The sequence below is a fragment of the Panulirus ornatus genome, chromosome 69 (genome assembly GCF_036320965.1).
Source record: "Panulirus ornatus isolate Po-2019 chromosome 69, ASM3632096v1, whole genome shotgun sequence".
NCBI lineage: Eukaryota > Metazoa > Arthropoda > Malacostraca > Decapoda > Palinuridae > Panulirus > Panulirus ornatus.
In genome coordinates, this window is record NC_092292.1 from 14,152,535 (window position 1) to 14,173,647 (window position 21,113).

Below are 21,113 nucleotides of genomic sequence, written 5' to 3' on the forward strand. Positions count from 1 at the left end.
TATGTTGTAGACTTTGATATCTAAAAATCTTTTGGTAATCTTATGCTGTACATCTTGATATCCTGAAAGCTTTTGGGAATCTTATGTCACAGCCCTTACTATGTTGAAAGCTTTTGGAAATCTTGTGATGCAGATATGAAACTGCAGACGTTGATATCTCGAAAGCTTTTGAGATTATTGCATCGTAGATCTTGATATCTCAAAAGCTTTCAGCAAACTTATGTTGCAAACAGCGATATCTCGAAGGCAGTTGGGAAACTTATGTTGCAGACCTTGACATCTCGAAACCTTCTGGAAATATCATGTAGTAGATCTTGTTATCTTGGGAGAGTTTGGTAATCATATATTGTAAATGCACACCCCTTGACGTACCGAAAGTTTTGTACCGGGTGTGGCATCAGGGTCACATATCTCCAAACTTTCCCTCTGCGGCTTTTCTCTTTAACCTTGTTCCCTCATGTCAACCTGTCTACCTCTTGGGTATGTTTCCATGGTGTTTTAGTCAGCAGGTTTTTGGCTCAGGGATCAAATACATCATCATCGGTATGACTAAAGATTTACTCATTTTATTTGATGCATATGTAAAGTGTTGTTCTTTATTGAGGTCTCTTAACAAATTCGTCTAAAACAACAAAGTAAACGGTGGTCACTTCTGAAGCTGGGATGACGTGCAGTATGTGACTATAATTTTCGAAATGAATGAAATAAATACTTTCATGATTGAGATCATATGAATTGTCTTCACTTAAGTCTCACATCTCTTTTACGACGTACAGACATATCTTTAGAACATATCAATATCGGTAAAAATTCTGTAAAGATAAATTAAAGATTTTTCGGAATAATGTGTAAGTTTTAGCAAATTTCATCTGGCAATATTGTCTGTTTCGTAGTGTAACCGACCCGATTATTTGTGTACAAACAGCAGTCATTCATTATTATCCATTTCCAAGTGAAAAAGAGTAACTTTTTCCATAATTTGTAAGTATTCATGTGCCATGATTACACATAGAGAAGTGAGGTAATTTTTCATTAAGATCCATATTAAAGATAGATAACTGACCATCAAAGATGTCGGTCATATAAGGTACAATTCACATTTAAAGTAATAATTGAATGGAATGCGCTCCCTGCTCTCAAAGTGAATAGTACAGCAGTAAATATACATAAAATATGGTAAAATTCCTCTTTAGGAGTACCACACAAATAACTTATTGGTCTCGAAGGAAACTTATGTCTTTGGAGTCTCTACAGCTTTGTAGAAGTTAGTGAGGCCAGTCCTGTGTGATTTGGAGTATTATTAGATTTCAAGAGACAGTGTACTTAGTGGACATTATTCTATGCATTTTGCACAACACGACGCTGAAAGAAGCATGAATAACGTGACTGGGATGTTTTTCCATACCATAACAAGACTTAACAAAACCTTGTACAGGCACTTGTGGAAGAAAATCTTGCATGCTCTTTTACGGAACCAAACCTGCTCTTCTAGAAATAAATGATAGTTGGGAGTGTTATGAAGATCAGGGAAAGGCTTGATTAATGTTGAAGTAGGTGAGACACTCATAGCGGCTAACATAATGTTTGAAAACCTTACCCACCTTTTTCAACAGCTTAGATCTACTGGAGAGAAAAATGTCACCTAACCTCCTCTAGCAGCTGAGGATATATTAGAAATATACTACTGTAAATGTGGGAGTGCTGCCGGGGACCATATGAAATGAGTCTCGGTAGTTGTGCTGTCAGCTGCTCCATGGATTTTCTGTTGTGTTCATGTTTTCTTGCAGGTACAATAATGTCAAAATCATGGATGTGTCTGTTATATTTCTACTATCACCTTGAAAATTAAGATAGATCTCAGACACCAAGGGAACTTATAAGATTTTCTTAGGTGTTATTGATTTCTGCAAGTGTTCGGCCTACTTTTAACTTCTGCAATTTTCAAAATCTTTTTACTCCTTTCTTTACCACTTATTTATTGTTGTAGAATTATAAAGATAGACCAAAGCACATTGGTCTGTTCTAAATTATTTCTGCTAAGTATGAAGAGTCCACTGATTTGCATTTCTTTCAGATTTTTGGTGTCTTAGAGGAAAATATGCCCCAAGAGTATCAAAATTGGTTGAACACTGACTTAGAAATATGATTTGAATCACAGCCTCTTCCCATCATATCCCAATGACTATGACATATATGTGTTATTCCCTACTTTAGAGGGACCCTATGCAATAGCTGCAAAATTTGTGATAAGATTGAAAGTAAGTTTCCTAATGATCTCTTAATGAGGAATTGCTTTTGATTGCTAGTTAGCAGACAGCTAAATTCTGTCCTCAATTATGATAGCAAGGATGGGATATGTTTACAAAAAAATTTTTTTACTGTCAGTACATAATGGATTTGATTGTCAGTTTTTATGTAAATCTTGCAGTTATATCAAGAATAGATGTGTATCATTTTACTTCTCTCAGAATGGGATTCTGTGAGAACTTTTCATTATGATCTATTCATTACTGATTTTCATAGAAGTGACAGCAGTGCAGTAATGGCTGGAGGACGGCGTAATACTTCTCGGGCTCCACCACCGAAGCCAATAGCACTCATGGATCATGACTTGAAAAGGTTAGTTGTGTTTGCACATTATTCACTCTCTCTAGACAGTATTCCAAGCATACCTGGTATTTTACATATGTTTAATGTTTAGTGATACTGTATACTGTAAGCTGCTGGTCATTCTTATATTTAGTATATGAAAAAAGATGCCAGTTTAGATTGTAAAGAGGACTTTTTGAATGTACATAGGATGCAGTGCAACAATATCTAAGATGTCAAATTGAAATTAACATGCAAGTGTGGAGGATTGCATTACTTTACAAGGGGACTTTGACGAACTAGAGTTGGTGTGATACATGGTTGATGAAGCTTTACCAAAGCAAATGCAAAGAAATGAGGATGGGCCATAGTGAAAGAAAGCCTCAATATGATTATCATATAGTAAGAAACAAGCTGCAGGATCTGTATGTCAGAAAGACTTGAGATTCAACATTGTCCTTAACCTGTCACCAAAGTCCAGCCTTCGGACAAGAGTTAAGGAAACCAGCTGTCTGCTGACATGTATTAGAATTGCATTCAAGTTCATAGATAATGAATTATTCAGCAAGCTTTTCAAAGCATACATAAAGCCAAGGCTAGAATATGCTTCTCAAGTCTGATCACTAAGAAAAAAGAGGAGAGAGACAAAGATGGTACCAGAACTGAGAGAGATGAGTTACAGGAAAAGGCTAGAGGCTTTGAATTTGCCCACCTTGGTAGAGAGAAGAGCGAGGGGTGATTTTAATTGAAATTATGTAAGAGAGTTTTTAATACTAGGGAGTATTCATAAAAGGATGAGTGATGGATGAATGGAATAAAATGAATGAAATTGTAATGAATTTCTATAAATGACAAATAAATTCCTAACTACTTGCTCTGTAATACAGGCTAGGTCATGCAGAGGATGGGCCTCCCCTGATGCCTATAACACCTCCAAAACACATGACCATTCCGGATATTCCCCGTATCTCAGAGTTGGGATTTGAGACATTAATGTTGGTCTTCAGCCTCATGTCCCTTGCTCTGCAATATCTCAACATCTATCGCACTGTCTTTTGGCTGCCACATTCTCACACCAAGTACGCCATGGTATGTTCATATGGATATTCATATATTTATTAGCTTGTGATAAAGATGAAGACTTATTTTGTATCACAAGGTTTTGCATTAGGTAATAGAAGTATTTACTGAGAGCTTAGATGGTACACATGTATTGTCATGTTTAGTTAGAGCATCTGAACCTTGATATAGGAGTATATGGGAAGGATGGATTACAAGGTTATTTGTTGACGTAATCTGAATTATGTTCGAAACAATAAAACAAAGCAGGAGGCTCTGAATGCATAGTTGCCCTAACAAAATATCAGCCCTTCCAAAAAGCCATCTTCTATGATGCTTGGGTAAGGTTTTAGTCTTTCATAGGTTTTCTCGTTTTAACATGGCAAGTGGCAGAATGTCATCCTGTAAAATATGGTTTGTCAGTTCTCAGTTACCAGTGTCATTGCTCAATTGCAGCTGTGTAATCCTGCTGAGAATATTACTGGTTTTATTAAGAGATTTAATTCATATGGTAGATGTTAGAAGGTTATTTATTGGATAGCAGCTATCAGTTTTGAACAGTACGATGTACTCCAGAAACAGAACAGTATTTTTGATTTAAGAAATATTATCAATTGAGAAAACAAAGCAATTACATAGTTTCATTGTGGTACTAGAATGATAGCATTAGTAATGCTCTTGCTTGTGAGGATAGGTGATTAAGTAGCATAATCCAAGTCTATGATGAAGAAAATTGTTTTAAGTCCAATGAGAAAATGGCATACCAAAAATTTTTTAAGAAAGAAATGATGGCAGCCAGATGCTTGAGAAAGATTCCTTATTTGAATATAGAAAATGGTCTTTGAAACTGGTAAGACCTTCAGTGGACCTCTTTCTTTTTTCATAAATGTTTGCCATTTCCTGCACTGGTGAGGTTATACCTAGAACAAAGAAATGGCTTCATTCACTCAGCTCTTCCAGAGGTTTTTACTACAAGCAAGCCCCACAGATCTTTCTATGGTTTCATCTTACTGCTTCATATGCCCTGGTTCAGCAAATTGATAGCATATCATTAATTGTTTTATTTCAAAACCTTAAAATGATTTAAAATATATATAGATAAACATGAGTGAGCACTGTATTCCATGACAGATTTTTTTCAGAACTTTCTTTATGATTTGCTTCACTGTTCAAACTATATTTCTTATTTACAGAACCTTTACTTGATAGATGGTAGTGTAGTGTGGTTTATTGTTGTGACGTTGACTCGCCGATGGGGATGGAGCATCATGAAGCTGGTTATCACCCGATGCCTTCATCAGTCTCTTTGGAAATCAGCTCTCTCCATTGCTCGGTAAGAATTACTAGTTAGAATTCCTTGTCACTAAATAAGACTATCGTCAGGTGTCAAACATTTCTAGTTTCTTGTGTGCTTTGTCAGAGTCGGATCTGTGATAAACTTATGGTTTATGTATATACTTTGGTATATATTCATGTATTCCAGAAGAGCTTTATCATTTCTGTCTGTACCATTACAAATAAAGAAGCAACCTCCAGGTACTATTCATGATGCTTATTTCATATGATGCAGTGTAGAAATTGTTAGTCTTTTATATTCCATGAATACTTTTTAAATGCTTTGTAGTTTCTGTCCACACAAACCATTCTTATTTATGAATAAAATGATAAATCTCCAAATAATATTCTTATGTTGCATTGCAGAAATCCAGCAGGCTTTATTGTTCCTGAATCTTTCATAGATACTTACTAATATTTGTACTTTACGGCTACTTATTCAAGCATTTTACTCATTGTACATAAAGCCTTTCATCCTTTTGAAGTGATTTAGCAAGTTGTGATATTTTTTTTCAAAGTTTGTCTTTGCTTCTCCATTTTATCATTTGTTTGCATTTCTTTCACACCCATGCTAGTGTAGAAATGATTACTTCATCGTATTGTACCAGCTCATGGAAGGCTCCATAGGCTTGTCAGTGAGGACCATGATACCTATGGGGAATCTCAAGTGGAGTTACACCCTGAATACACCTGTCAGAGCTGTGGCACTTCACCCTAGCCAAAGAAAGGATGAACAACTAAGTGAGATGCTCATCATCAGACTAAGCAGATCTACTTTCACATTCTTCCTAAAAAGTGCATTTACCATGTGTGAATGATTATTACACCACCATCATATGCATATTCATACTCTGTCATTTGAAAATTCTGTGCCACTTGATAATTCTCTTAGCTGCGAGTTACCTTTAATATACCTAAGATGGTAAGGTTCGTCATGAAAAAAGGATGGATTTCAGTGAATAGTATAATTACTGTACAGAAAAGAAAAACATCTTGAATGGATAACATTCTGCTAACATATCATTTCATGAGCAAAGTTTTCAAAGGGAGTTTTGTATAAGCTATCTTTTAGTATTATTGGAATTTAGACTGATACATGTGATGTTATTATCTAGTTTTAAATTCTAAAGAAACTCTTTCTTATTGCAGAGTGATCTTTGTGTGTGCCATTGCAGCACTTCTTGGATTTTGTCTATACACCATCAGTGATGCTCTAACTTACATCAAGATTTTGGCTCTTGGTTACCCGTAAGTAAACTTGTGCTTTTTGCTTTTCATTGTAACAAATAGAATGTCTTTTTGATTGTACTAACTCATTTTATAGCGAGTTAGGCCATTCTTCATTTGTTCCTGGCACTACCTTGCTAACACAGGAAACAGCAAACAAATATGAAAAAGAAATGATAATTATAAGTGATTTACTGAATTTCCTGCAGCCAAATTCTAAAAATTTACAGAGAAAGTAGAGACATTATAAAAAGTAGGACTTTAAAAAGAAGAGTGAGGGCAGGTTAAACAGACAATCTTTACACAATCAGTAGGATGGCAGTGAGCTGAACATAAGTAATAATGACAGTGGTGGTCTGTATGAGTTTGAAGATGGTGCAATAATGTCTTTCCAAACTTTCTGATAAAGTCCAGATAATGGTTGGAGAGAATTTGGAAGATCAGTCTGATGAGTGTATCTTGATAGGTGTAAGGTGGAACAAAGATAATCTTGCATTGCCTTTTCTGTACAGTTGACTTTGGGAGATATGAAGATTGTGTAGTTTTTTATGCATTAGTGCATAGGGGTTCAGAGCCAAGAGTCTGTAAAGAATGTAGACATATTGGCAGTAGGATTTGGTTGTGCTGCTGTCTTCTTTGCATCATAGCTTATAATCCAGAGTGACATTGAGAGGCCTTTTTTGTCTTTTCCTGGCGCTACCTCGTGGAAGTATGGGGTAGTGATGGGCTGTCTCCTATGGGACAGGGTAGCAACAGGAATGGATGAAGGCAAGCAAGTATGAATATGTACGTGCATATATATACATATATTTGTATGTGTATCTCTATGCATGTTTATGTGTATATGTTGATATATATATGTGTGTGTATGGGCAATTATGTATATATATATATGGGAATATGAGTGGATGGGCCATTTCTTCGTCTGTTTCCTTGCGCTACCTTACTGACATGGGAAGTGATGATCGAGTATGATAAATAGATATATACAAATGAAATGTTATAATGAAACATTTCCCTGATATGAAAAAAGTAATACTGTACAATTGTTTTTTTAGAGACCATACCCTTAGTGATAATGATATTAGCAAATTTACCTTTGATGGAAATTTCTTCCCTCTGTGATACCATATGTAAATTATTCTTCAAGGACTTAATTCAGTGCTTCTTGATTTTTTCTTTCAGGCTTGTCTTTTATGTCTTTATTTTTGACATGGAAATCACTTCATTCCTAGAAGTTATACCAGTTCCTGTGCATTATAAGGAGGAAGGAACCAAAGGCAGGCAAGGTAAAGGAACATGTTTTGGATTATTACCTTGTCAGGTTGTAATTCAGAACTTTATACCCATCTTTATCAGTAACATTCATGGCATGGTAGTCCAAGTAGGACCCCTCCTACATCTTATATAGCATCTGTACCTATGCCTTATTTATGCATATATCTAACAAATTCCTGTACTTTCTTTTTTAGTATACTCCCCCTTTTCTTCCATTTAATTTTTAGTTCATTTAGTTAACAGCCCATTTTTGTCAATCGTTCCTCATTTATTTTTTTCATATTGCCTATTTTCCCACAGGACATCATCCTTTGTATTATGGGTAATTATTTCATGGTACCTCACTCAAACTTTATCTTTCATCACTGTCTAAAGTCTTAAGCTTGCATCCTTCTCTCAAAATAATTATTTCTTTTCTCTCTAACATATTCTGCACTTGCAGACTCACGCAATGACTTTTGACTACATATGTCCCCAGTTAGGTCTTTATACTGTTATGTATTGTGTTTGCCTTTTGGCTAAATAGTTCTATGTAAATGATACTATATTTCTCTGACATACTGTAGCTTTTATAAGTCATTGTAATGTTATAACTCTTTTGATGTTTATTTTATTGTGGTATAGCAATGTTCCCAATTTTTGAATCATTCTTCTTGTAAAGCTGCTGTTTTATTCTTGATAATTATATATATGTGTATTAAATCAAGTTCATGACTGATTGACTGAGGTATTTTTGTACTCATAAATATTCAGATTAATTGTAATATTTATGATCATTTTATTGGTTGTGCTCATTATTATTAGTGAAGTTTAAGTTGATAACATGGTTGCTGTAGAGGAAACTGATATTTACTTGTCAGTTCAAGAAAGGCAGTAGTTCATAGAACTGTATAGAATATATATTCTTAGAGCTAATGGTTGTATGCACAGTCCCGATTGTCTGTTTGATGCCTTCTTTTTCTCAGAAGTGTTAATAGCAAAGCTGATCACATTGTATATGATGTAATTGATAACATCAGTGTTCCAATACATTTTTCATACAAGAGTGTATGCACTACATACTTGTATTAATACAAAAAATATAAAGAATTTTATTCATATTAATTGTAATATTTACGATCATTTTATTGGTTGTGCTTATTATCATTAGTGAAGTTTAAGTTAATAACATGGTTGCTGTAGAGGAAACTGATATTTACTTGTCAGTTCAAGAAAGGCAGTAGTTCATAGAACTGTATAGAATATATACTCTTAGAGCTAATGGTTGTATGCACAGTCCCGATTGTCTGTTTGATGCCTTCTTTTTCTCAGAAGTGTTGATAGCAAAGCTGATCACATTGTATACGATGTAATTGATAACATCAGTGTTCCAATACATTTTTCATACAAGAGTGCATGCACTACATACTTGTATTAATACAAAAAATATAAAGAATTTTATTCATTGATTCATGTAGTGTTATAGGAATATTACATAAGAAAGAGGTCAGATATTATGGTATCCTGTAAGTTTAAATAGTGATTTAAGTGATTTTTAGATTCAGGGCAACTGGTTATGACCATACTGAAATCAGAACTTCGTTAATCAGGGAACAATGTTTCCCAAGATCATCATTGGTCTGGCCTCTGCTTTGCTACACTGACTCTATGCTTGGTCACCATGTCTTCACTGAGTTTCATTAATGATTTAGTCATAAAACTTCTCTTTTGACCATAAGTGGATGCATTTTTGAAGATTTATTGACAGTTCAAAAGATGTTTTTATATAGCAAATATTTGCTGTCTCATTAATCTAATACTTCCTCAGCTGTGCCACGTCTTATCCAGCATGCATGCCTGAACAGTGCAGAAGCAGTGCGTGGAGAAGTGGACTTTTTGACCAATGACTGCAATAAACGTATGGCACAGGTCATGTACCAAACTATTGTCATTGTGTACTACACGACACTCATTCCATGCTTCTTTGTCCCTGTAAGTATCCAAGTTGATTTTCTTCCTCATAGGCATATGCAGGATATATAGATATCAGTTTGAAATATCTAATTGTGATGGCAGAAAAGAATTCTGATGATTTTCTCATTAAACAGAGATGTAACTTCTCTTTTGTAGGGGTAGGGTAGATTAATTAGTGGCCAGATGCCACTAGTTTTCGTATTTGACTGGTGAGCACAAAAATATGTAAGTGTTCCTTTAGCAGGGATTGCTTAGAGACTGCCTTAAGAGGTTGAAGAAACTTCATTAAGCAGTGAGATGACTCAGACTAGAAGACAGGCATTCCTGATTACTGAGTTGGGCATGATTAAGCAATAGGTGTTGTATACAGCTCAAAAGCTCAAATGTCTTAAACAGGTACAAGTTGAGATATGAAAATCTGAGCTTCTAAAAGTAGACAACAATGAAATTCTAAAACCCAGAATGTATAATCATATTTGTACCTATATACATACCTTGCCAAAGTCAAATATATCAAAGATGCAAGCCACATGTAATAAGGCCCTCAGAACAATCACAAACAACCACAAACACTCATCACATTTGCAACGAAAGAAAAACCCTTCCAATACAACCACATTTTAACATTCCTAGTACTCATTTTCCTTGCAACAGCACTAGACCTCTCTCATATGAACCATCCCAAAATTATAATCTCCAACTTCCACATAGAAATAAAAAGCTTATCATTGCCTCACACTTCAGCAACCTTATACTTATTTACCCCTCCCACCCCCAACAAATGCAGTACTGACAAAACATGTGCTGAAATGACCTTATAAGCACTAAACAATTGCCCAAGCCACACATACCATGCTGTAGTTTCCCTCAAGTGCTTCAAATGCCCTGGTTCAGCTGACTGAGAGTGAGACACCCCTTGTATACCACACCACTCCAGTTCGTTTTATCCTATGCATGCCACATACACTTGCACCCTTTCATTCTTCCCTTCCATCTCACTCTCGGTCTTTCCCGTCTTGTTACCTCCACTTCTGACATGTATAAATTTTTAATCAGTCTTTTCTTACTTATCCTTTCCTCATGTTCAAATCATTTCAACATATCCTCATCAGTTCTCTCATCTATCCTCTAATACCTTGCCTTCCTCTTACCTTATTATTTCTTACTCAACCCTCCTGACACTTCGTACTGTCCTCAAGCATTTCATTTCCAATTCATCCACCCTCTGTACTTTTTTATTTTCTTTAGGGCCCATGCCTTACATACGTTCATTACTGTTGCGGCTACTATACCATCAAGCATGCCCATATTTGCCATTTCTACACTCTTTTCATTGTACTCATGACTTTAGACCCTTCACCCTTCCTTTAGTTTACTTCATCTTTCTTGGTTCCATCCACTGGTATGTCCTCTGTCAGGTATTTGAAACTCTTCTTTTCCTCTCTCCACTCATGCAGTTCTCCAACCAACCTGATGATCCCCTGCTAAACTTTAAAGCCTTCCTTTCATTCACATTAACTTTCATCTTTCACCCTTCACACACTCTCCCAAACTCAGACACCAGCATTTGCTGTTTTGCATTCAAGTCTGCTACAAGAGCCTTGTCACCAGCAAACAGCAAATGACTTACCTTCCAGGCTATCCTACCCCCACCAGAATGCAGACTCATTGCCCTCTCCAAGTTCCTTACAGTCACCTCCATCACTACCCCATCCATTAACAAATTAAACAGCCATGATACCATCAAACACCTTGTTGTGGACCCACCATTTTTTGGAACCAACCACCCTTCTCTCTTTCCACTTGAACACATGCCTTACCCTGTGTATAGAAACTCCTCACTTATTCTAATAGCTTTCCTTTAATGCCATATATTTCTAGGACCTTTCATTTTGTGTTTTTTAGATTTTGCATCGGGAATGTTGGGTTCGAGATTGGAACGAAAGCTTTTCATTGGGAATGAGGCAGAATTTTATTACCAAAATTTGGTAAAAGTTAATCCTATATGCATGTATATGTACAGATTGTACATCATGCAGGCACAGAGAAAAAGCTTTTATAATCAATTTTTTCTTAGAAAGATGCTTTACATATTCACCCCTTTTGAGGTCTCCTAGAATTCCTCATTGTGAGGAACACTCATCACTATGTGCATTCTCATTGCTTCACATGAAGCCCTCATAATATGTAACTACAATTTTTTAGGGAAAAATTATGATCATAAGTAGGGCATGTTGAATTTCCACTTCTTAAATAGAGCTGCATTGAAATCAGTTGTTTCTGGTTGATATTTCAGATCCTGATATAGAATATTGTGTTGTAAAGATCTTTTAGTTGTTTTGATAAAAGAAAAATTATGATCATAAGTAGGGCATGTTGAATTTCCACTTCTTAAATAGAGCTGCATTGAAATCAGTTGTTTCTGGTTGATATTTCAGATCCTGATATAGAATATTGTGTTGTAAAGATCTTTTAGTTGTTTTGATGTTTGTGTAATGTGAAGCAGTTGTGAGTTTTGATCACATATCTTAATGTTGCAGAGTCCACTCTATTATGATGTTCCTTGGGTCTCATGTCATATACTCTTCGTAACAACTACATGCTTTATGTGGCACCTGCTTTACTGTTACCCTGCAAGGTAAGTTTTATTCTTTATATGTTTCAAATGGATTAGAAAGTAGAAAGACCCAGCAAGAGGTAACACCACAAGTGAGAAGTCTTTTTTGACTGAACTGTATAATTGTTAGTAGATGGAAAAGAGTACGATGCAACAGAGGACTTTCTTGCCCTGGGTTCCAAGTGGATATGTGATATCACTCTGGATGTTTAATCTATACATGTTGTTGAGGCAGTACAAGGAAGGAATACAAGAGAAAATGGAAGCAGGTCAAGAGAAAGGTATGAGAGCTGGAAAAATGGGCAAGTGAGAGATGGTATGAGATGATATAGATGATCTTTAGAAAGCAATATGTTGGAAGGAGATGAATAGTGTGAGAAAAGTAAGAGAACAAATGGGAGCATCTGTAAGGGGAACAGGTATGGAAGTGGTAACAGACAAAGAAGAGGTGAAAAAGAAGAGTGAGTATTCTTTGGGACTGTTGAATGTGTTAGACAAGCTAGAGGATGTGAGATAGTTCTGGTGAATGGTATGTTGTAAGCTTTGTATGAGATGAAGTGTGGCAAGTGACAGGAGTGGATGGGATCTTTTTAGTCTGTCTCTCTTCCCTCATCTCCATATGCCCAAATCATGTTTTTAAACTGTCATTCTTTACATGATCAACCTACCTAATACCACATGTAGTATTCTGGCATTCGACAACCAACATGTTCACCCTCTTCCATTCTTTTGCATTCAGAGCTCAAAAAACATCCATAGAAGAGCACTGGGATTCCAGTGCCTTCATACATAGCTGTTTTGACCTTAACACCTGCTAACTCCCGATTACCCATGACCTGAGCTCTCTCTTTCCCACCCTGTGACTTACTTCAGCTCCTTTGGTTCTATCCACAGCCATTTTCTTTTCTAGGTGCTTCAAGCACTCCACTTCCTCCAGATCCTCTTCATTTAGACTCGCATTCAAACCATCCTGTCTTGTCCCCTTGCCACACCAGAAGGAAAGACATGCACTCTCAAACTCAAACTTCATTTTCTGGAGTATCTTAAATCTGGCATCGAAGTTGTTTCATCCACAAACAGCAACAGATTTACCTCCTTGTGAATGGCATTACCTATGCACTGCAGACCCTTGCATTTACCTCCCTCATCATCCCATCCATGAACAGATTAAACAGCCTTGTTGACATCACACACTCTTAAATACGACCTACATTCACACGTTTTACTATTATGGTAAAAACTCCTCATTGCATTTAGTTGTTTTGTACCTACACCATTTATTCAGAACCCCCCTTAACCCACCTGTAGTTATGTATGTCCCTCTTTTTAAGCCAGGTATTCCTAATTGTCAGTCTTTTTTCAGCACACAACTCCACAAACTGTTCATAATTTTCATTTATGTTAGGTACCTCATGCCTTTCAGTTATACCCTCAACAGCCTCATCACTTACTCTGACATTATAATCATACATCACTATTGTTCAGCCCTTCTAATCAAAGTTCATAATGCATTTACTCAGTTCCTCTCAGAAGATTTCATTCACCTCTCTTCCTCACACTTATTGTTATTAGGTGCATAAGCACTGACAAATCACCCACATGTTCAAATCCACTTTTATTTTTCCCATGTCAGTCACCTCCTTATGCTCCTTCAAACATTCCCACAATTCTTCTTTCAGCCGAAATGCTATTGCTTATGCTCACACTAAAACTGTTAAATGTGAGATGTTCTCTAAGTGATGTATTTAATGTAATATCTGCATGGTTTTTTTTTCTGCTGTAAATTGAAGAAAAACATAACTGATATTGATTGGACGGGGTATTTGAACCGATTCATTTGCAGTTCCTGCTCCTTTTTTCCTCATGATCAAATGTTTTCTCTGATATCACTAGATTTTCTGTACACTATCAAAACTTGATTGATTGTTTTCTTTTGTCTTTTCATATCTTAGTCCAGAATGTAAGTTTATTTTGATTGAGTTTTGTATTCAAATTCCTCTTAACTTTGTATTTATTGCAGATACTGTGATATTCTTCATCGAGCATCAATGCACTTAGGAGGATGGGCTCGAGTAGAAGGCCGACCAGCCCATGCCCCATATAATCTATGGTCAAATTCTGTATTATGGCCCCAAGGAGCATTAGTTAAACACAACCGTGAACTATATAGAGCAGAGGGTATCACCAATGCTGCAGAACCAGGCAACACTACTCATGCCAGGCTATATGTAAGTGATATTAAATCAGACTAAGAATGGTGGAAGGAGGTAAATAGGGTGCGTAAGACAAGGGAGCAAATGGGAACTTCAGTGAAGGGCGTAAATGGGGAGGTGATAACAAGTAGCGGTGATGTGAGAAGGAGATGGAATGAGTATTTTGAAGGTTTGTTGAATGTGTCTGATGACAGAGTGGCAGATATAGGGTGTTTTGGTCGAGGTGGTGTGCAAAGTGAGAGGGTTAGGGAAAATGATTTGGTAAACAGAGAAGAGGTAGTAAAAGCTTTGCGGAAGATGAAAGCCGGCAAGGCAGCAGGTTTGGATGGTATTGCAGTGGAATTTATTAAGAAAGGGGGTGACTGTATTGTTGACTGGTTGGTAAGGTTATTTAATGTATGTATGACTCATGGTGAGGTGCCTGAGGATTGGCGGAATGCGTGCATAGTGCCATTGTACAAAGGCAAAGGGGATAAGAGTGAGTGCTCAAATTACAGAGGTATAAGTTTGTTGAGTATTCCTGGTAAATTATATGGGAGGGTATTGATTGAGAGGGTGAAGGCATGTACAGAGCATCAGATTGGGGAAGAGCAGTGCGGTTTCAGAAGTGGTAGAGGATGTGTGGATCAGGTGTTTGCTTTGAAGAATGTATGTGAGAAATACTTAGAAAAGCAAAGGGATTTGTATGTAGCATTTATGGATCTGGAGAAGGCATATGATAGAGTTGATAGAGATGCTCTGTGGAAGGTATTAAGAATATATGGTGTGGGAGGCAAGTTGTTAGAAGCAGTGAAAAGTTTTTATCGAGGATGTAAGGCATGTGTACGTGTAGGAAGAGAGGAAAGTGATTGGTTCTCAGTGAATGTAGGTTTGCGGCAGGGGTGTGTGATGTCTCCATGGTTGTTTAATTTGTTTATGGATGGGGTTGTAAAGGAGGTAAATGCAAGAGTCCTGGAAAGAGGGGCAAGTATGAAGTCTGTTGGGGATGAGAGAGCTTGGGAAGTGAGTCAATTGTTGTTCGCTGATGATACAGCGCTGGTGGCTGATTCATGTGAGAAACTGCAGAAGCTGGTGACTGAGTTTGGTAAAGTGTGTGGAAGAAGAAAGTTGAGAGTAAATGTGAATAAGAGCAAGGTTATTAGGTACAGTAGGGGTGAGGGTCAAGTCAATTGGGAGGTGAGTTTGAATGGAGAAAAACTGGAGGAAGTGAAGTGTTTTAGATATCTGGGAGTGGATCTGTCAGCGGATGGAACCATGGAAGCGGAAGTGGATCATAGGGTGGGGGAGGGGGCGAAAATTTTGGGAGCCTTGAAAAATGTGTGGAAGTCGAGAACATTATCTCGGAAAGCAAAAATGGGTATGTTTGAGGGAATAGTGGTACCAACAATGCTGTATGGTTGCGAGGCGTGGGCTATGGATAGAGATGTGCGCAGGAGGATGGATGTGCTGGAAATGAGATGTTTGAGGACAATGTGTGGTGTGAGGTGGTTTGAGCGAGTAAGTAACGTAAGGGTAAGAGAGATGTGTGGAAATAAAAAGAGCGTGGTTGAGAGAGCAGAAGAGGGTGTTTTGAAATGGTTTGGGCACATGGAGAGAATGAGTGAGGAGAGATTGACCAAGAGGATATATGTGTCGGAGGTGGAGGGAACGAGGAGAAGAGGGAGACCAAATTGGAGGTGGAAAGATGGAGTGAAAAAGATTTTGTGTGATCGGGGCCTGAACATGCAGGAGGGTGAAAGGAGGGCAAGAAATAGAGTGAATTGGAGTCATGTGGTATACAGGGGTTGACGTGCTGTCAGTGGATTGAAGCAAGGCATGTGAAGCGTCTGGGGTAAACCATGGAAAGCTGTGTAGGTATGTATATTTGCGTGTGTGGACGTGTGTATGTACATGTGTATGGGGGGGGGGGGGCCATTTCTTTCGTCTGTTTCCTTGCGCTACCTCGCAAACGCGGGAGACAGCGACAAAGTATAAAAAAAAAAAAAAAAAAAAAAAAAAAAAAAAAAAAAAAAAAAAAAGAATGGTGGAGTGTTTGTTTGGCATCTCTTGAATGGTGTCTTTTTTCATATATGATGCAAAGAAACACATTGCTATGTGTAAACGTTTTTCCTCATATTGAATGCTAGAACAGCAGATGAAAAACTTCATACACTAAATTTGTAAATGACTATTGTTGTGTGACCCATCAGCAGGGCTGATTTCTTTGGTAGAGTTCTCACCTTTAGCTTACTGGCCAACTTGTACTTTTTTGGTTTGATGAGAAAACTTGACCAAAAATATGTGGAAAAATTCCCTGTTTTTCTTTAGAAGGCATCTAAGAAGGACAGGAGTTGGGTGTTGGAGATCCTGCTCTACTAAAAGATTTTAAAATGGGGAGCAGAGGAAGGAGCTAAGCTTTGATTTTTCGTCAGTCTCAGTCATTTATTTCTGGTGTTTTCTTGTTGAGGCAGGAAAAGCAGTTGGTTGAAAAAAAATACATATATCATGTAATATTTGATTGTAAAAGAATAAAAGAGGATGATTGTGTTGGAAATAAAATGCCTGAGGACAATATGTAGTGTGAGAAAATTTGATTGTTAAGGAATATATTTTGTAGTTGAAACATATTTTCTTGATATGAAATGATGCATGAAATCAGTTTACATTATGTTTTTGGTTGTTGAAAGTGTGGACTGAGCTTTTGATGCTTGTAGAAAAACATATATTTAAAACTACAGTTAGTCTTCTTTATTTTTCCTTAGATAATTATATTGTAACTTTTATGTTGTTTCAACATGTTAATACTGTGATGATGAAATATTTCTTTTTATCACTCACAGGCAATCTTCTGTGACCCATCCCGGCCAGTTTTGGTGCTAGTGTGGATATGCGTTTGTTGTGTTCTTCTGCACTTAGTATTACTGGCTTCCTTACATCAGTGGCATCAACTATTAGCTACTGCTCTTGTTCTTTCAGTATCTTATGCTGCACTCTACTATCTCCTTAGAGATTACTTAGTCCTTAGAAAAGTATATCAACAAGAACAACAGCTTCAAGAAAGAGTAGTGAGTTAAGATTATTTGCCTAAAAAATTACAGTTAATGATCATCCCGGTAAGCATGGATACAGTATGAAATTGTTGGCTTTTACATTCGTGTATTTTTTGAGAACATTTTGTGATCTATCTCATTTTAAAGAACAAACTGCATGCGTGTAGAAGTGTACATTGAAATGCTTGTTTAATGTATATATTGATATGATGTAGCATATTCTGCCTTGGTATTCTTGAGAGATCAATAGCTAATGTGTAATGTAAATCAAAACTTCTCCAAAATCTCATTATTCCATGGATAGGTTAGAATATTCTTTGATATTGTTATATTATACATGCAGTTAGAGACTGGATGGATGTATGTGAGTGAGGCTTTATAGTATCTGTTCCTGATGCTGCCTTGCAAAAGTATGAAAGGCATTTTGGTATTGAAAAAGAAGTCATTAAGAAGGAGAACATTCCTTTCAACTCAAAGTTACAGCTGAATTCCAGTTTTTATGGTTCTTTTGTTCATTTTAAAGGTTCATGAGAATTTGAGAAAATTTCAGCTCAGGGGCAAGTAAGTTCTTTATTTATTGATATTTATTATAATTTGTTGTTGTCTCCTGTGTTAGTGAGTTAGCGCAAGGAAACAGACGAAAGAATGGCTCAACCCGCCCATATACACATGTATATGCATAAACACCCACACATGCACATATACATACCTATACATTTCAACATACACATACATATACATACACAGACATATACATATATACACATGTACATATTCATACTTGCTGCCTTCATCCACTCCTGCCGCCACTCCACCACACATGAAATGGCACCCCCCTTCCCCCGCTTGCACACAGGGTAGCGCTAGGAAAAGACAACACAGGCCACATTCGTTCACACTCAGTCTCTAGCTGTCATGTGTAATGCACCGAAACCACAGCTCCCTTTCCACATCCAGGTCCCACAAAACTTTCCATGGTTCTATATATGTGTAAAATTTTTGAGTAGAAATTTCAAACATCTACTGTAAATAACAGTGAGACTGAAATATTGTTCCCTTTGATTAGCTTTAGAAAAATAATTACTTTCATTGTGTTAGCGTTGATTACAGCCTCACCTTTCTTTGTGTGTGCAAATATTTTCCTACAACTGGAAGGGAGAAAATGAAAAAGAAGTAAAACTTTTTGATTTAAAACAAAATCTGCTTCATATCTGGATTAACAGAAGGTTTGCTTAGGGAGGGTCTAGTAGTACACTGGTAATAATCTGCACCCACATATCTTGAAACATCTGTTCAGTCTAGTGTGTAGACAGAGATGATGAGGCCTTCATTGCAGTGATATGTAGAGAGTTCATCACTCTTACCATGTTAAATACCCAGACTCATTTTAAGATTTTTCACCAGGGATGTTTCAACATTATGGATGGAAAAATGATGGAAAGGAAGATCATATTAGGTATACAGTACATCAGATGTTTCACTTTTGTTAGAGAGATTCAGAGAGGATACTGATATAAGGTATTGAAATAGACCTGTAAGCCAAATTCTCAATATTGAAATAGACAGTTTTGCTAAGGAGCAAGCTCAAATCTTTTGATAACTAAAGGAAAACATGTTAATGGCCTAGTATCATAGAATGGATGTCACTGGACTCTGTCCGCAAGTAGTTACACTAATCATGAAATATTAACTTGTGAGGCTGTATTATCATCAAGCGATAATAAGGAGTGCAGTCTTGTTCAAAAATTTTTCATTCTAAAGGAATCCATAAAAGAAGTCCCAGGGTTGTATGATTAGATTCAAGAAATTTTCATGGAATGTAGATGTCTTAGAAATGATGAGACAGCTTCAAAGCAAATCACCTGATGAAAATTCATAAAATCACAACAAAAGCCAGTTTTAGATACTCAAATCTAATTTGTTGAGAGGGAATCTATATGATTCTGTTACACAAAGACTATTGCTGCCTTTGAACATATCTGGAAAGTTTTTTCTACTAGTTGTCGCATTCATAGATTACACTAATTTTCTTTGTCTTCTTTCATACTTGTCCAGTTTCCCACTTTATCAAGGTAATGCTGGGAATAGATGAAGAAGAGGCCTCATTTGTTCTCATTCATCTAGCTGTCATGCATAATGCATTGATATCACCATCCCACAAACCGTTATGTGGCTTCCCCTGGCTGCTACTTAAGCAAATAATTAAGTGTTTTCATTCCTTGCATAAAAGAATTTGGTGGTGGCTGTTATAATGACATTGTTTGTATGTGTTTTCGTTGCTGTTTTGTTTGTGGAAGTATTTTTTCTTTAGATTTTCAGCTATGAATCATAAAATCTGAAATGCTACATCTATGTTCTAGCTAAGAACTAAAGTAATAAAGTAGTTTGGGTGCATTTTACATGACAGTTAGGGAGTGGATGTGTGCAAAGGAGGCTGTTCATCTGTTCCTGGTGCTACCTCACTCTATGGTAAACAGAGAATGGAAATGAAAAGAAAGGAGATATTAAGAATTCAAGGGACTCATGCTTCTGATAACTCTTTTGCTACATCTTTCTTTATAACATCACACACACACCAATAAATTGTAGTTGAATTTGTTTCAAGTAAGTTTTGATCAATAATGTTGTATTAGACATTACTATGTAATAAGTGATGTTTCAGTTATGTTAAACGACTATGAATAGCCAACAAATTGATACTGGTTCATGGTCATATTACACAGAAACAAGATGTATAGAAACAAAAGATTTTAAGTCTGGTTAGCCTCAGTAATCAGCTTCATTGAATAAATTCCAAACTTATGATTTTAATTTTCTTTTTGCGTGTTTACTACTGCCTTATATTAATGCAGTAATTTTTCACATACAACTTAAGGATTTCATTTAATTAAGTTGATTCTGAACCTTGTTTGGCCTTTGAATCATATTGCTCAGTGCTTTATTTTAAGCATATGAAGGGCACAATGCCAGAATTTAAATCAACCAGTATGTTGACAGAACATTATATATATAATTTTTCGTTTTATAAATTTTCTATGATGTTTAAATGTATGTAAATGTCCATTTGCATGCTAAGAAGTGGCACCAGAGGATAATTCCGAATTTTATTCTAGAACCTGTTTTTTTAGGTTCAATTCTTTTGTATATTTTGTCAGTGTTGAAAACTACTGCAGGAAATCGTATGACGAGATGCTAACTCAGAAGTGGCAAACTAAGTAATAAAAGTTTGGTTAGTAAACATATTTTGTTTTTTCACCTGCCAGGTTATAACCATGTAATAGTTCAGTTTTTCTTTATTATAGTATATTTCTTATACCAGACCATGACCCAGCTTCTTTTCATTAAAATGAGTTTCAGTTTTACATTTTGGGTTTAGAATGGACATGTAAAAGTTGTACAGTATTTACATTATTGAGATGAGCAAACACCCAAAGATTTTCCCTTAGATTTTCAATCTCTTGTTCCATATCAACTAATTTTCATGTAGCTGATTATTACATAATGATTTAAACATTGTGTTCACTCAGTTTTGCTGATGTAATTTGTATACAGGTGGTCCTCGTAGAATGACTGGATAATGTTCTTGAAGATGTGTCATTATAGTAGAATGTTGCATAAGCATCTGAAACCTATGATATAAGGGGGTTATGTTCCTTACCAAATATTTACCAATTTGATTGCTTTATGGGCTATACTCAAAACATCATAGCCTACTGCCAATGAACTACACTCTATCCTGGTGTAAACCTGACTATCTGATTCAACAACTGTTGCCATGTCATAGGTAAATCAATGATACTGAGAATACTTGTG

General features: G+C 36.4%; 1 protein-coding gene across 3 annotated transcripts; it reads left to right on the forward strand.

The window, feature by feature from the left end:
- Positions 1–442: 442 nt before the first annotated feature.
- LOC139747704 (transmembrane protein 39A) lies at positions 443–20,538 on the forward strand. Of its 3 annotated transcripts, none has more exons than XM_071660306.1 (10): positions 443–480; positions 2,524–2,619; positions 3,477–3,678; positions 4,842–4,981; positions 6,133–6,231; positions 7,396–7,499; positions 9,296–9,459; positions 11,982–12,079; positions 14,079–14,286; positions 17,091–20,538. In XM_071660306.1, the coding sequence occupies exons 1-10, from the start codon at positions 458–460 to the stop codon at positions 17,322–17,324; spliced, it is 1,368 nt and encodes a 455-aa protein (XP_071516407.1). In that variant the 5' UTR covers positions 443–457; the 3' UTR covers positions 17,325–20,538. The 3 variants fall into 3 exon arrangements, with proteins under 3 accessions (XP_071516407.1, XP_071516408.1, XP_071516409.1); XM_071660307.1 differs by lacking the exon at positions 443–480 and adding an exon at positions 881–981; XM_071660308.1 differs by lacking the exon at positions 443–480 and adding an exon at positions 2,221–2,258.
- Positions 20,539–21,113: the final 575 nt, after the last annotated feature.

Bases quoted from the DNA above. Each gene is read 5' to 3' on its own strand.
- LOC139747704 (XM_071660306.1), top strand. From the start codon at position 458: ATGTCAACCTGTCTACCTCTTGG. The intron at 4,982-6,132 runs GTAAGAATTACT...TTCTTATTGCAG, and splicing joins TCAGCTCTCTCCATTGCTCG to AGTGATCTTTGTGTGTGCCA. The intron at 12,080-14,078 runs GTAAGTTTTATT...TATTTATTGCAG, and splicing joins CTTTACTGTTACCCTGCAAG to ATACTGTGATATTCTTCATC.